A 12,573-nucleotide genomic window follows, 5' to 3' on the forward strand; every position below is an offset into this window, starting at 1 on the left:
CACACACAGCGCTCTAATCAGAAGCTTTATTACCAACAATCAGAACTACCTCTCCCCAACGAGTGGAGGGGTTTATTCGTACATGCTAGGAGCCTAGGAGCTGAGTTTCCTACTTGGACTTGTATTCTAGCCAAACTCTACTAGAACTCAACAACTACGAGGTCTCATAGTTTGACCCGAACAAGGACTGCTTTAAAATTCCTAATTAGAACAAGCCTTAATACAAGAAAATTACATACTAAATATACCTCTCACATGGGCAGCCCATGACCTATATAGTAAACTCAAAGAAAGCAATCAAAATTGAAACTAAGCCATTATAATTAAAGATACCACAATCTTGGATGTACTAGTTGATGCAGACGCACCAAGCCCAACAAAAACATGAGCATTTGGATCATTGAGGCCCTTCTTAGGGGGACCAGAGAGTCAGTAGACTGAAACTCTATAGGGAGAGAGCCAATACCATAGACACTAGCTAAGTTGGAGGCTAACTTAAACCTTAAACATGTTTAAGGGTCTCAAATGTTCTTTTGAGTTTGGATCACAAAGAGAAACCTGTCAAACAATCTTGAAAGCATTTTTTCAACACATAGTGACATCAGATGCCATCAAGACTAACTCAATGACCAGATGCTGGATACCTGGAGTCCTGGATATAGTAGTGCATGCAGAGGCACCAGCCCAACAAAAACAGGAGCAATTGAGTCATTGTAGCCCTTTTTAGGGAGAAGAGAGAGTCAACTAGACTGAAAACCTGTAGAGAGAGAACCGCTACCATGGAACAAGACACTAGCTAAGTTAGAGGCCAACTTCAACCTTAAGCATGCTTAAGGACCTCACATGTTTATTTGAGGTTGGGTCACAAAGATAAACCTTGTCAAACAAGTTTGAAAGCATTTTATCAACACATAGTGACATCAGATCCCATCAAGCATTAACTCATTGACTAGATGCTGGATATAGTAGTGGATGCACAGGCACGAACCCAACAAAAACAGGAGCAACAGGGTCATTTAGTCCTCCTTAGGGAGACCAGAGAGTCAAGTAGACTGAAAGTCTTTAGAGAAAGAGCCAATACCGTGGAACAAGACACTACTAAGTTGGAGGCCAACCTCAACCTTAAGCATGTTTATTTGAGGTTGGGTCACAAAGAAAAACATGGTCAAACAATCTTGAAAGCATTTTATCAACTCATGGCGACATCAGATTCCATGAAGGATTGACTCAATGACCAGTTGCAATTGAAATTGAAACTAGGTGGCTCCCTTGGACCTCCACTTGGTATTGGACTTGTTCTGGGACTGGGAAGGCTTGCATCAATCTTGGACAATGGCAAGTGAATCATCTCCAACCCCAATTCGTGTTCTTCTAATCCTCTAAACATCAAGCTAAGCTCAAGCCCACCCCTTTCTTTGAGAAGAAAAAACAAAGAAACCAATTTTTTTTCAATTTTTCAAGACCTAAATCACCCACAGACCATTTCTACCATCAACAACAGACAATACTTGATCAAACACTCCCCTGCCCCTGTTGGAAATCAAATACTTGCCGTGCCATCTCTGGTTCTTCCCAGGAACACCAAAATGTCTACAAACCCAAAGCAACCTTCAAGATTTTCCACAGAGCTGACAGATTACTTGCCATATCTTCATAACACCATTCATATTCGGCTCGATCATTGAATTCTAACCAGTCAAATGCCCATCTCCCAGGAGTTTGCTTCCAAATCCCAGAAACCAAACCCTAATTTGCTGTTTCACCATCAACATAGAGCAACAATCCAGCATCAACAAAACACCAAGAGTTCACTGATTGAATCCCCTACATCAACATAACCTAACCCCATCAATAAACCATTAAACTCTAACCCTAACCCTAGTTTGGTACATCAATGAGCAATTGAGCCAAAGTGCTTTGATCTATTCAGCAGCTTCTTATGGAGGTGTGACAAGGCATGATGGGGGAAAGCCTATTCTGGCTTTTTGCAGGTAAAGTAGGACTGCTTTCAGTATTAGCTATCAAGATGTAAGCAATCTATGAAGGTTTGAGGATCTGCATACCAAAAGATCTGCTGGCTGTTTCTACGCAATCTGATTCCAGTTGGCAATAGACATTATCAATGGGATAATCCAGGAACCGTAGACAGTCCAACCTTTAAAAGGGGAAATAAGACAGATGGGAGCCATCCTTCATGTGGAGGTATTTGTGCATGTGAGAAGGGAGCAAAACCAGCCAGCGAATTTCACGACTAGCATCAAGTTGACACAGAGCTAGGTGGAGTGGACACCTAATGGTTATTCAGGGGAGCTAGAAGACCCTATTCAGAAGGATATAACAGCTCAGTTGTACTTTAGAATGTGATGAACCTGAGTAGAAGGGAATGCCTTCCTTTGATGGGATCTTCCCTTTGGGGTTCTAGGAAGCTGTCTTTTCTGTATACCCTCTTTTTCTAATATAAAACAATCAAGGGGGGGGGGGGGGGGAGTGCTGCTGTTGTCATCTCCTCTCTGGGAGTATCAAACTGTATCGAAGCTGGACTCCATTAAGGAATCATGTCTGGGACTTTGATGACTGCTGGTCAGTTGTCACTGGTGTTGGCCAACCAAGCATCCACAGGGGAGTCCTTAGGCAGGCAACAATCCTTAGGGCTGGACTATTCTCCCTCTTCCAGAGATTAAATGTGAGTTACAAAATAAAAAAAAATGAGAAGTAGAAAGAGGGAGAAGGTATAAGGCTTATGTCTCATAAGTCATAACAAGAGTTAATCAACTAGTCCAATTAGATCTGTAGATGAAATTCTCAAATTCATCACAAATAACAGGCGTAACTCTTCCAAACCGTCAGTATTTTTGATGCACAATGAGAGGAAAGCAGGAGATTCTCATGAGCAGTTGTGTTATGTTACCTGGTCTGGAGATGCAAGACTACTGCTAGGATCAGAAAATTCAGCCACAAGTTCGTCTGCCACCTGGAAACATTCTTACAACTTAGTTTAAGGTAACACCAACGAGAAAAAACTGACTTCAGATGTGTGTGAAAATGGGAAGCCAGAAAGCAAACAATAACACCCATAATGGCATCGGGATCAGGTCCAAGAAAAACAATATTTGTTAAAATAAAATAGAGAAAAGATTCAGCATAATAAACATATTCTACTCTGGCACTAACTGTCTAACTGATGCCCTAAAATAGTAGAACAGCTGAAAAAGTGATGCAGCAAAGAATGTCCAAAAGAGTCAATTGGGCTCTGAAATACTTAATATTGGCCCATTGGTGGGTTCTGTAGACATTAAGCTTCTTAATTGTGGGTTTCCTGATGTAATGGGCCTAGTACATAAGACCATAAAGTGGGAGTAATGATGGTACACGGGATTAGGTATTAAATTCAATATTAGATTTAGTGTTTGATTAGACTAGGATACGTAGTTCTTAGCCAGAATTCTGTTTTGATTTTATTTACCTTTTGAGTCTTCTAGAGTGATTAGAAGGATAGTTCAAATTCCGACCAAGATGGGCCAAAATTTTGGTTAAACCTCAATTTCCCAGAAACCAAGATGGATCCATAGGCTAATTTTAAAAGTCCCAGGTTTTGACAAGTTTCAACAATATTAAATTTCAATAATTTCAACCAATATTTCAGAAATTTCAGTAGTCTCAACCAATAATTGCTAAGTTATGACCAATTCAACCAACCCCATTTCAGTAGTTTCGACAAGTTTCGGTAGTTTTGACCAGCCCATAACATGTTGAGTTTTAACCCCCACAAAACCCTTGGTCTCGAAATGGTTTCAGCCCATCTCGGCCATATCTTGGCTAAGCAACAAAATGCTTTGGGGAGTTGAAAATAAGCATAGATCCGGACATTCCCAAAATAGGTCAACCTTTCGAACTACTGCTGAATCCATGGGCAGGCAAAAGACAACCTAGCAAACTTAAACACCTTAGTAGCTAGAGGAAAAGGAAGCAAAAGTAATTCCCGTAGCAGCGGTGAGCGAAATGGAAGCGCCCTAAACCATAAAAATGGGGTTGTGGAGAGCAATACAAGAGTCGTGCTGCTAGGCGAAGCACTGGAGTATTGCACCCTAGATGGCGAGAGTCCAGTAGCCGAAAGCATCACTAGCTTACACTCTGACCAGAGTAGCATGGGGCACGTGGAATCCCGTGTGAATCAGCAAGGACCACCTTGCAACTTGCAAGGCTTATATATCTATTTATATATGTATATAACATCCCCCACCAATTAGAGGGTGAATTGAATTTGAGGTTTTTTATTGCTACCAATGGGGTACAATGAATAGCTACCCCCCCCGGGTCCTTCTTGTGTGATTTCTTAACTTCTCTTTTCCTTGTTTCTTCTCCCAATAATATGTTTCCTCATTCAACCTGATGTTCATGAATAGCCTTGGAAACAGAAGTTGAGTTATCCCCATCCCAATTGCTCTTCTAGCCTTCGAAATTCCCCAACTCTAAATTTCCTTTTTTCTTTTTATTTTCATTTTACTCACCCTAGCCATTAAAACATATAACTCCAACCCAAAGAAGACCATTAGAATCCATTAGAAATCCATCCCATAGCCTAATGATGCCATTCCCATCTTCGATAAAGAGTATACATCAAAATACCATCCAAAATCCAAGGGCTTAGACCCCTTTGTTGTATATTCATACTCTGCCAAAAAACCCAAATTTTGAACTCGGAACTACACCTATCTAACCATAGAAGGGTCCAAAAACTTTAGGCATGATCCCTACATACCATTACCTAAGTTTTCTCCAAGTTTCACTCCATTCCAATAACTTTTCATCCCATATCTCAAGAACCTGCCCATCCATCCATACACCCCATTACTCTTAAATCTCTCCAAAACTATCCAACCATCATAATCAATGTGCTTGTGTATCCCTATGAACTACCCCAGATCTTAAAAACTTGAACCCCTTACTTTTCAAGTTGAGATTCTGGAAAGTTGGCCCTAACTGAACCTCTTCAATCTAGGGCAACACCAACAAGATTTGGAGAACCATCTCCAAGTTTAAGGGTAGTGAGTTGAGCTGCTTCTGAAATAAGACAACTTCGAGAACTTTTCTTAAACAATCAATTAAAATAGTTGACTAAGACAACAAAATTATTTCAAGTTGTAGCAAACTTACTCTTCTTGTGGCAAGAAGAGCAATGGTTGGTTGCCACAGTCTGCAGGATCAAGTAAAGACATGTTTGTGGTATCAAAACTGAGGCCCACCAATCTAAGAAATGTTCTGAGTGACTAATTGAAATATTAAGGTCTCAATTGGGAACATAAACCAGGCTTGTAGAGACAGAAGTTTAAGGGGGATTCCATGTTGAAATGACTGAGAACTTCAAATGGAATTAAAACTTGGCAGATGTCCAGCAAACTTCCAAACGACAGGAACCCAGGAAAAAAAAGATTACCTCAAGACAATTTAGTCAAACTATGTGATCTTGGGAGTTAGAGCTTGGAAGTGCTAATTAGAAATTAAATATCCTATTAATTTAGACAGAAATGTCATCAGCTTCATGTAAGTCTAGTCAGAACCTTCCTCTCCACCTGATGCCACATAGCCCCAAAAACCTTGGGAGTATTGCAAATTTTCAATAAGATTGCCCAAGCCAAGCAACTCACCTTCAAACAGGGTTACTTTCTTCTCAAGGATGTCCACTTTCAACTTGAAATAGTGCGAAAATGCACTTTACTGTAGAAGTTAGCCAATTGCGTGCCCTTGAAGCTGAAAATGAACACATACTTAAAAGAATTTCACTGGATCAATTCCATCATTTACTTTTAGAACTAGATTATGAAGGCCAAAGTTCATCCGTTCAATTGATAGTGATCGCAGGCTGTGTGAGACCATTATCCTTTTATTTGAGAGTACAGGACTACAGGAGTACGCTTTATTGAATGTATTGACTAGTCAGTAGATCAGTTAACCTTTCTTCCATCCTTCTAATAGTTCAGGAGACAAACTGGGTAAACCAGCACCTAGGGTTGACTTGCAGTTGCAAGCTTATTCTGGGAACATTATGGCCAACTTCTTTCCAAACAGGTTGTCAGGTTTGACGCAGGGTTCTATACTGAGATCTTACTTGAAAGCAACAGTTGAAACTAGCTTTATGTCAGAGTTCCTTCCCCACTCCACTGCATTTCTATGTTTTCCATTTCTCCAAATTTGGCTGATGATAATGCACAATCCTACCAAAGGCCCCACCTCCAACCAGACCTCCCATGTTGGGCCGCCAGCAGCCACTTCAACAGCAGTGACTTGGGTGGTTGGAACCTTCGACCTCCTTAACCAACCCTCAACACCTGGCCATGAGCTGAATGTATCCCCACATAATTCAAGAGACCACCTATAATTATATGTTTGCAGCTTGACTTGAGGTCTGATCTCAGATGTAAGACACTGAATCAAGAGTTGACAGAAGAGAGCAAAGGAAAGGGAAGGATAGGAGAAGGAACACGATGAGGATAAACTTCTATATTCTCATTTATGGTTGTAATTGGCTATAGAAAGACCCTTGCTGTCCTAATCATTAGATATCAGTCATCTCCTGACAATCCCCAATCATCCCCAGCCAATGGCTATATTCCAACTCACCTTCCCTCACTCCCTTACAATGCATACTCTCTCTCTCCCATTAACAGTGCATAATCCTTAAGGTTCGGGTCAGCTTGTCGACCTAAATGGCTCATCACACTTGACAACATGACTTCCTTGCCTTGGTTCCTCCGCTGTACCTTCCACAATAAGGATTGTATCTTACTTGAACATTATGGGTTATAAATAGCCCATGGGTTATTTTTACTTAAGTGAACTTTTAGGGTTTCCAATTTTGACCGTAAGTATTAGACATTAGTAGAGAGTCATCTAGGGCTATTTTGAGATTTTAAATATAGGGTTCAGTGATCTCTTTTTCTCATAAAAAATCATTGTACATTACTCGCAAAGCAATGAAAATTATTGGAATCATTGTACTCTCTCTCACATTTTCCTTTTGGCATTGAGTTGGCTTCTTCGAAGTGAGCTGGAGGTCGCGGGTTCGAATCAGCCTCTCTGCGAAAAGCAGGGGTAAGGCTGCCTAGAAAGTCCCTTCCCAGACCCCACAGTGTGGGAGCTTCGGCACTGGGTACGCCCTTTTATTGAGTTGGCTTCTTCAAATTAGAGTCCAACTTAAAAGTCCAAATCAGATTAAAACTTCAGAGTATTATATATAAATAGACCCCTACCCTCAATGCAGAGAGATCAGATTTTGAATAAATACAAAGCTTCCTTCGAGCATCTCTTGCGCGTTATGTTCTGGTTCTGTCAATTGGCATTAAGGATTCAAGCGTTAAGAAGGTTCTAAGTGTAATCAAGTTTAGACTCTTGACTGTGACTGCATATGTTAGCCTTTGACTTCCATCTTCAGGTGAATTGCAACATCCATAAGGCACCAAACAGGTACAATTGGCAGCCTTATATTTTCTGTTTGGACTTGTTCGATCCCTTCTCATATCATCCTTTTTTATTATTTTTTGGACTTCTCAAGAGACCCAAAATTCAAAGATCTATGCCAATCTAACCGTTAGATCTGTCCTACACTTTTAGTACATCATTCCCCCAACCCTAGTGATCTTAGATCCCAGCTCGACCCCATTCTGACCATCCAATTTCAAGATATAGATATTTTCTTGAATTGTTTTAACCCCTAAAACCCCCCAAAACAAGAACCCATCTATCTCCCAATTTAGCCATCCAAACCCAACCACACTTGGGGGATCATATCCCTATACATTACCTACATCCACTCCAAGTTTCACCTCATTCCCAATTTTTCATCCCACGTCAAGAACCTGCCCCCATTCCATCATTCTAAATCTCTCCAAAACTAACACCTTGTCATACTTGAGATCATTTCATTCCAATTGCCCTAACCAGGAAATTCAAAGTCCTAACTGTCCAAACCCAATCAGGAAATCCATTCAGAAAACATCCCATACACCATAGCTGAAATCAAGATTTGGGCCTCAAAAACTAGTCTAGCCTTAGAAATCTTGGAAAACTAAGCCTTATGCAGTCATTCAAGTAAGGTGGCATCATGGGGACAGACCTAAAATAACTTTAAGGGAAGTAGTGAAAAAAGACATGAGTTGCTTAGGGATTGAATGTATGCCCTCAAATAGAGTGATTGGAAGGCAAAGGATCCAAGTAGACAACCCCATTCAATGATGGACCATATGACCAAAGAACAAAGCATCATGTGGTCATTAGAACCATGGGGACTTCAAATTTCTGGCTGCAAATATGGACAAAGGCAGTAAGTTTCTTTTTTTTTTTTTTTTTTTTTTTTTTTTTTTTTTTGGGGGGGGGGGGGGATGGGGGGAGAGTATATCCTACTTTATAAGGCCCCCGTTATTGCAGGATCTGAAGGGAGCAAATGTACACAACCATACCCCCTGCTCCACAGCAGAAGCTGTATCCAAGTTTAGGCAGTGAAGAAATAATGGAGCTAGAAATATGATAAGCATAGAATCATAGATTATCAACCTAAAGCATGCCATAAGATAAGCAGAACTTTCCACTCAGACAAATCTAAAAAATAAGAAAAGGACTCAGATTATTATACTCACAAGTCTGTAATGAAAGTCTTTGTACATAATATATAAAACTGAACAACTTGTAGGACCACATACATCAACAGTAGCTTCATATGATAAATCCAAAGCTAACTATGACATAATACAATACAGCTAATAACCATCACAAAGACAGTTAAGACTCCCTTTAGTCTTCTTCAAGTTAAAAAATATATATATATATATGTGTGTGTGTGTGTGTGTGTGTGTACATGTATATATATTACTAGATAGATAAGAATGCAAAGAAAACCTATCAAAAGTCAAATCACTAACAGAGAACGACAGCTCAAATTTAGTTTACCCAGCACTTTGCTTGATAATAGGTATCCATGTGAGACAGCAGTTGCATACATATTATATTCTAGTTACCTGCCATTACCATGTTTCCACTGCAACTCTTAATCTACAGCATTTCTAAGATAACTACCCATACAGACTAAAATCTGAATAATTGTATACGCTCTCATTTTACACAACTTTCCCTGTTTTCTATTATGGTTCAAGAAATGTATTTGCAATCCCAAGTATTTGAAATAATAATATCTACATATGACAACTCATGAAGTTCAAGAACACTTTAGACAGGTAGAAACCATACAAACAAGACCAGTATGACCACAAGATGATTAATCTAACCAGGCTCTATCGGAAAATAAGGGCTAACTACAGAATCTAGCAAACGGCAAACTCATGGTAACTAAATGGGTACAGGGGAAAATAGTCTTTTGTAACCAGAAAATAAAGAACATAAAGAGAAAGAGGAAGACAAAAAAAATTATAATAATATGAATGATGGATATATATATAATTTCAGAAGCCACTGACCTCATTGTAAGTGGTTCTACCCTTGCTTTCGACTTTCTCACAAACTACAAACAGCCCAAACAAATGATAAAAGACAAAGTCAGCAAGAAAATATACAGAAATTGGCTTACAAACAAGAAGTCATCCCATCCCACACCAAAATGGAATTGACGCTTTGTAATCCATATACCAAGTCAGAAAGAATCAGGATCTTGAGAATCCAAGCTACCAAGGATTGGTTCTGTTTATGTAGAATATTGATCCTGGAATTTCATAAATGTCTCCATATCCAGCTCCCACTATCATAGGAACTGAAACCTTCAAAAGATAGGCGGATTTTTCAAGTCTGACAAACACTTAGTACAAGTCCTAAGATCATTATGGCCAAAATCTGAACTTTGATTAACACTAGTTTTAACCTTATATATTAAGCAGAGGTCCTAATCATGGTACTTGCTACTTTAATAATAAAAATTGACAATAGAACCCTGACTCTTGAATTATACACTATTCCCTGGCAAGTGAAATTTTTCTTAATTTGAATGTCAGGTTTTGGTTTTGCATTTTACCCCAGAAGTATCTTTGGAAAAATCTACCATATTGGAGAAAGTTCCTTTCAACCATTTTATATGGAAACAAAATAATCAACCAAATGAATCAAGAATATTGAAGGATAAGTCACCTTTCATGCTGAATTGGCGAAGTCCCCGGCCACTTTTATCAGCACCAACTGCCCTTTGACCTCTCTTCTTTTTCTTGCCGCTGTTTAAATTAAAACATCAGTTTAAACCCTCCTTTTTTCATACTACCTTCTTTGGGGTAGAGGGGGTACACTTCAGTATAGACAAACAGCACTTAACAGACAATTCACTGATAATGATTATATCCCACCACCACAAAGCATAAACAAAGTGGCACCAGAAAGTAAGACCACTGGCTCCTAATTTCTTCATTGCAACGTTAGGGATGGTAGAGGAAGAAGAACTTCAATAATAGGCCTTTCATAAACTAATTCTAACCAAAAAAAGTTCTTTCATACAATATTTGTACCAGGAAAAGGGTTTTTTCATAACCCAACAATAACCAACTTGATGACATCCCAAATTTTAGGGTATCTTCAGCAACTGAAATAGTCACTCAACAATCCAGGTCATCGAATACAAATTTGACTCCAATTGTTCATCAAAGCACCAAACAACATTTATAAATCCCACCCAACATTTAATCGATTTACGAGATGCAAAGTATTTTCAAGGAAATAAGCGATATATACTCACACAACGCCGCCTTGGGATCCAGATTCATCCCCACGAATGTTGAGCTGATTCAATCTGCTAAAAGTGTTCTCACCGGTGGGGGTAGCCATAGTCTGCTCACTCCGGCTCGATGGAGACCCGGCACTTCCACTGGTGGAGACCGATTGACCGGAGATAGTGGTTCCCCAAGACCTCGTAGCCCCTCCTCTTGAAATATTGGGTGTATTCTTCTCCCCATCTTCTTGATGATTCCCACCCGTAACAACCATTCCTGCAAGATTTCTCTCTAAAATTAACAAGAATCAACAGAAAGACACGACATGCGGGAACTGCATAACCTAAAAACAACTCAACAAAGTAAGATCTCCTCCTGGGAGCGAAACCCAGAAGAAGCTGAAATTATTAATCAAATTAAACCTTTAAAAAGGAAAACTACGTCTGAACATCAACAAGCGACGAACTTTAGTCACACATAATCTGTTAAAGGATTAAACAGTAACCGCCAAATAGGTCTCTCTCTCTATCTCTCTATCTCTCTATGTGCTGTAACAGGTTACAGATGTAATATATATATGAATTGAAAAACAAGGATCAGTGAAAAGACCAGCGCCAACACTAGAAACCGTTAAAGCAGTGAGAGGAACGGAAGAACACACTGGTTCAATACTTCAATACTTTTCGGTCGGTCAGAGCGTGTGATATAGAAGAAGAAACTATAAAAGGAACAAAAGAGAGGGAAGAGGGGTGTTTGGAAAGTTTTCCGTTTATTTCTTTAAATTGATTAATTAATACGAGTTTTACGGATGGACCCCTGGACTGAACCAAAACCGGAATCTAAAGAGGAGAACGAACCAAGAAATATCAAAGGACCAGCAAGTCCCAACTCCCAACCCGCCGTCCGTTATTATTTTTTTTATTCTTCTGATTTGATTGATATTTTAGAAATTATTTCTTTCTTTTTATCTTTATCTTTGAGTAAACCCAACATATTTCATACACGTTTCTATCAAAAGAAACCTCACACATGAACTTTCTTGAGATCGAAATCCCTACCCGATATTGAATGGTTAGCCCCTAACCCGGATTCGCATCTTTGTGAAATTCACTTTTTGAAAAAAAACAAAAAATAAAAAAATAAAATTTCATCCATGGGCCCCAACCGTTATGTGGTTTTACGGGGAGCATTGTGCCATATGGCATTTAGGTGAGGATCCAAAAGGTTAGCCCCAACCCCCTACTAGATTTTTAATAACAATTCAAGTTTAAGTAAGTGGAGGATCTAGCTGGAGAATTCACAAGTTTAGTTTGGAAGATTGAGATTAAGCATTGGATTGGTTTGAAAGTCTATTATTTATCAATGAGGTCAGTGATTTTATTTATAGAAGTAACTCAAGTGTTTTATAGAGATAGGATTCTTCACAACAATTATAAGTAGTTGAGATAGGACTCTTTACAGGTAAGTTGGGAAATATAGGGTCAATGTTGAAAAAGATGGATCTAGCTCTCGTGACATTCCAAAACAAGGAGGTTTCGAGAATACGGAGATTAAATAATTGGTAGTTGGTTTGAAACTCTATTATTTATCAATGAGGTCAGCAATTTTATTTATAGAAGCAACTCAAGTGTTTTATAGAGATAGAATTTTTCACAATAGTTATAAGTAGTTGAGATAGGACTCTCTCTTTTAGTTTACCAAAAAAAAAGAGATAGGACTCTTTACAAGTAGGTTGTGAAATTATAGGGTTAATGTCTGAAAAACCAAGATGGATTGTTGGACTCTCTTTATCATTCCCCGCCTCAAACTATTGGGGTACCAATGTGAATCTCTAGATTTCATGGATCGATGATTCACGAAAAAGATCTGTCATTTCAAT

The 12,573-nt window shown here is 39.1% G+C and overlaps 1 protein-coding gene across 2 annotated transcripts in view; it reads right to left on the reverse strand.

The window, feature by feature from the left end:
- Positions 1–11,440, reverse strand: part of DPB (Transcription factor DP) — a 29,278-nt gene extending 17,838 nt beyond the window's left edge. The window contains exons 1-5 of one of the 2 annotated variants that reach the window (XM_089139036.1): positions 11,117–11,440; positions 10,721–10,970; positions 10,126–10,205; positions 9,465–9,508; positions 2,909–2,971 (exon numbers count right to left, since the gene is read on the reverse strand). In XM_089139036.1, coding sequence (XP_088995162.1) covers positions 2,909–2,971; positions 9,465–9,508; positions 10,126–10,205; positions 10,721–10,968 — 435 coding nt within the window. In that variant the 5' untranslated portion in view covers positions 10,969–10,970; positions 11,117–11,440. The remainder of the gene's footprint in view (positions 1–2,908; positions 2,972–9,464; positions 9,509–10,125; positions 10,206–10,720; positions 10,971–11,116) is intronic. The other variant, XM_089139037.1, reaches the window with a different exon arrangement.
- Positions 11,441–12,573: the final 1,133 nt, after the last annotated feature.

The sequence above is a fragment of the Hakea prostrata genome, chromosome 11 (assembly GCF_041222555.1).
Source record: "Hakea prostrata isolate BN-2017 chromosome 11, UWA_Hpros_2, whole genome shotgun sequence".
Classification (NCBI taxonomy): Eukaryota; Viridiplantae; Streptophyta; class Magnoliopsida; order Proteales; family Proteaceae; genus Hakea; species Hakea prostrata.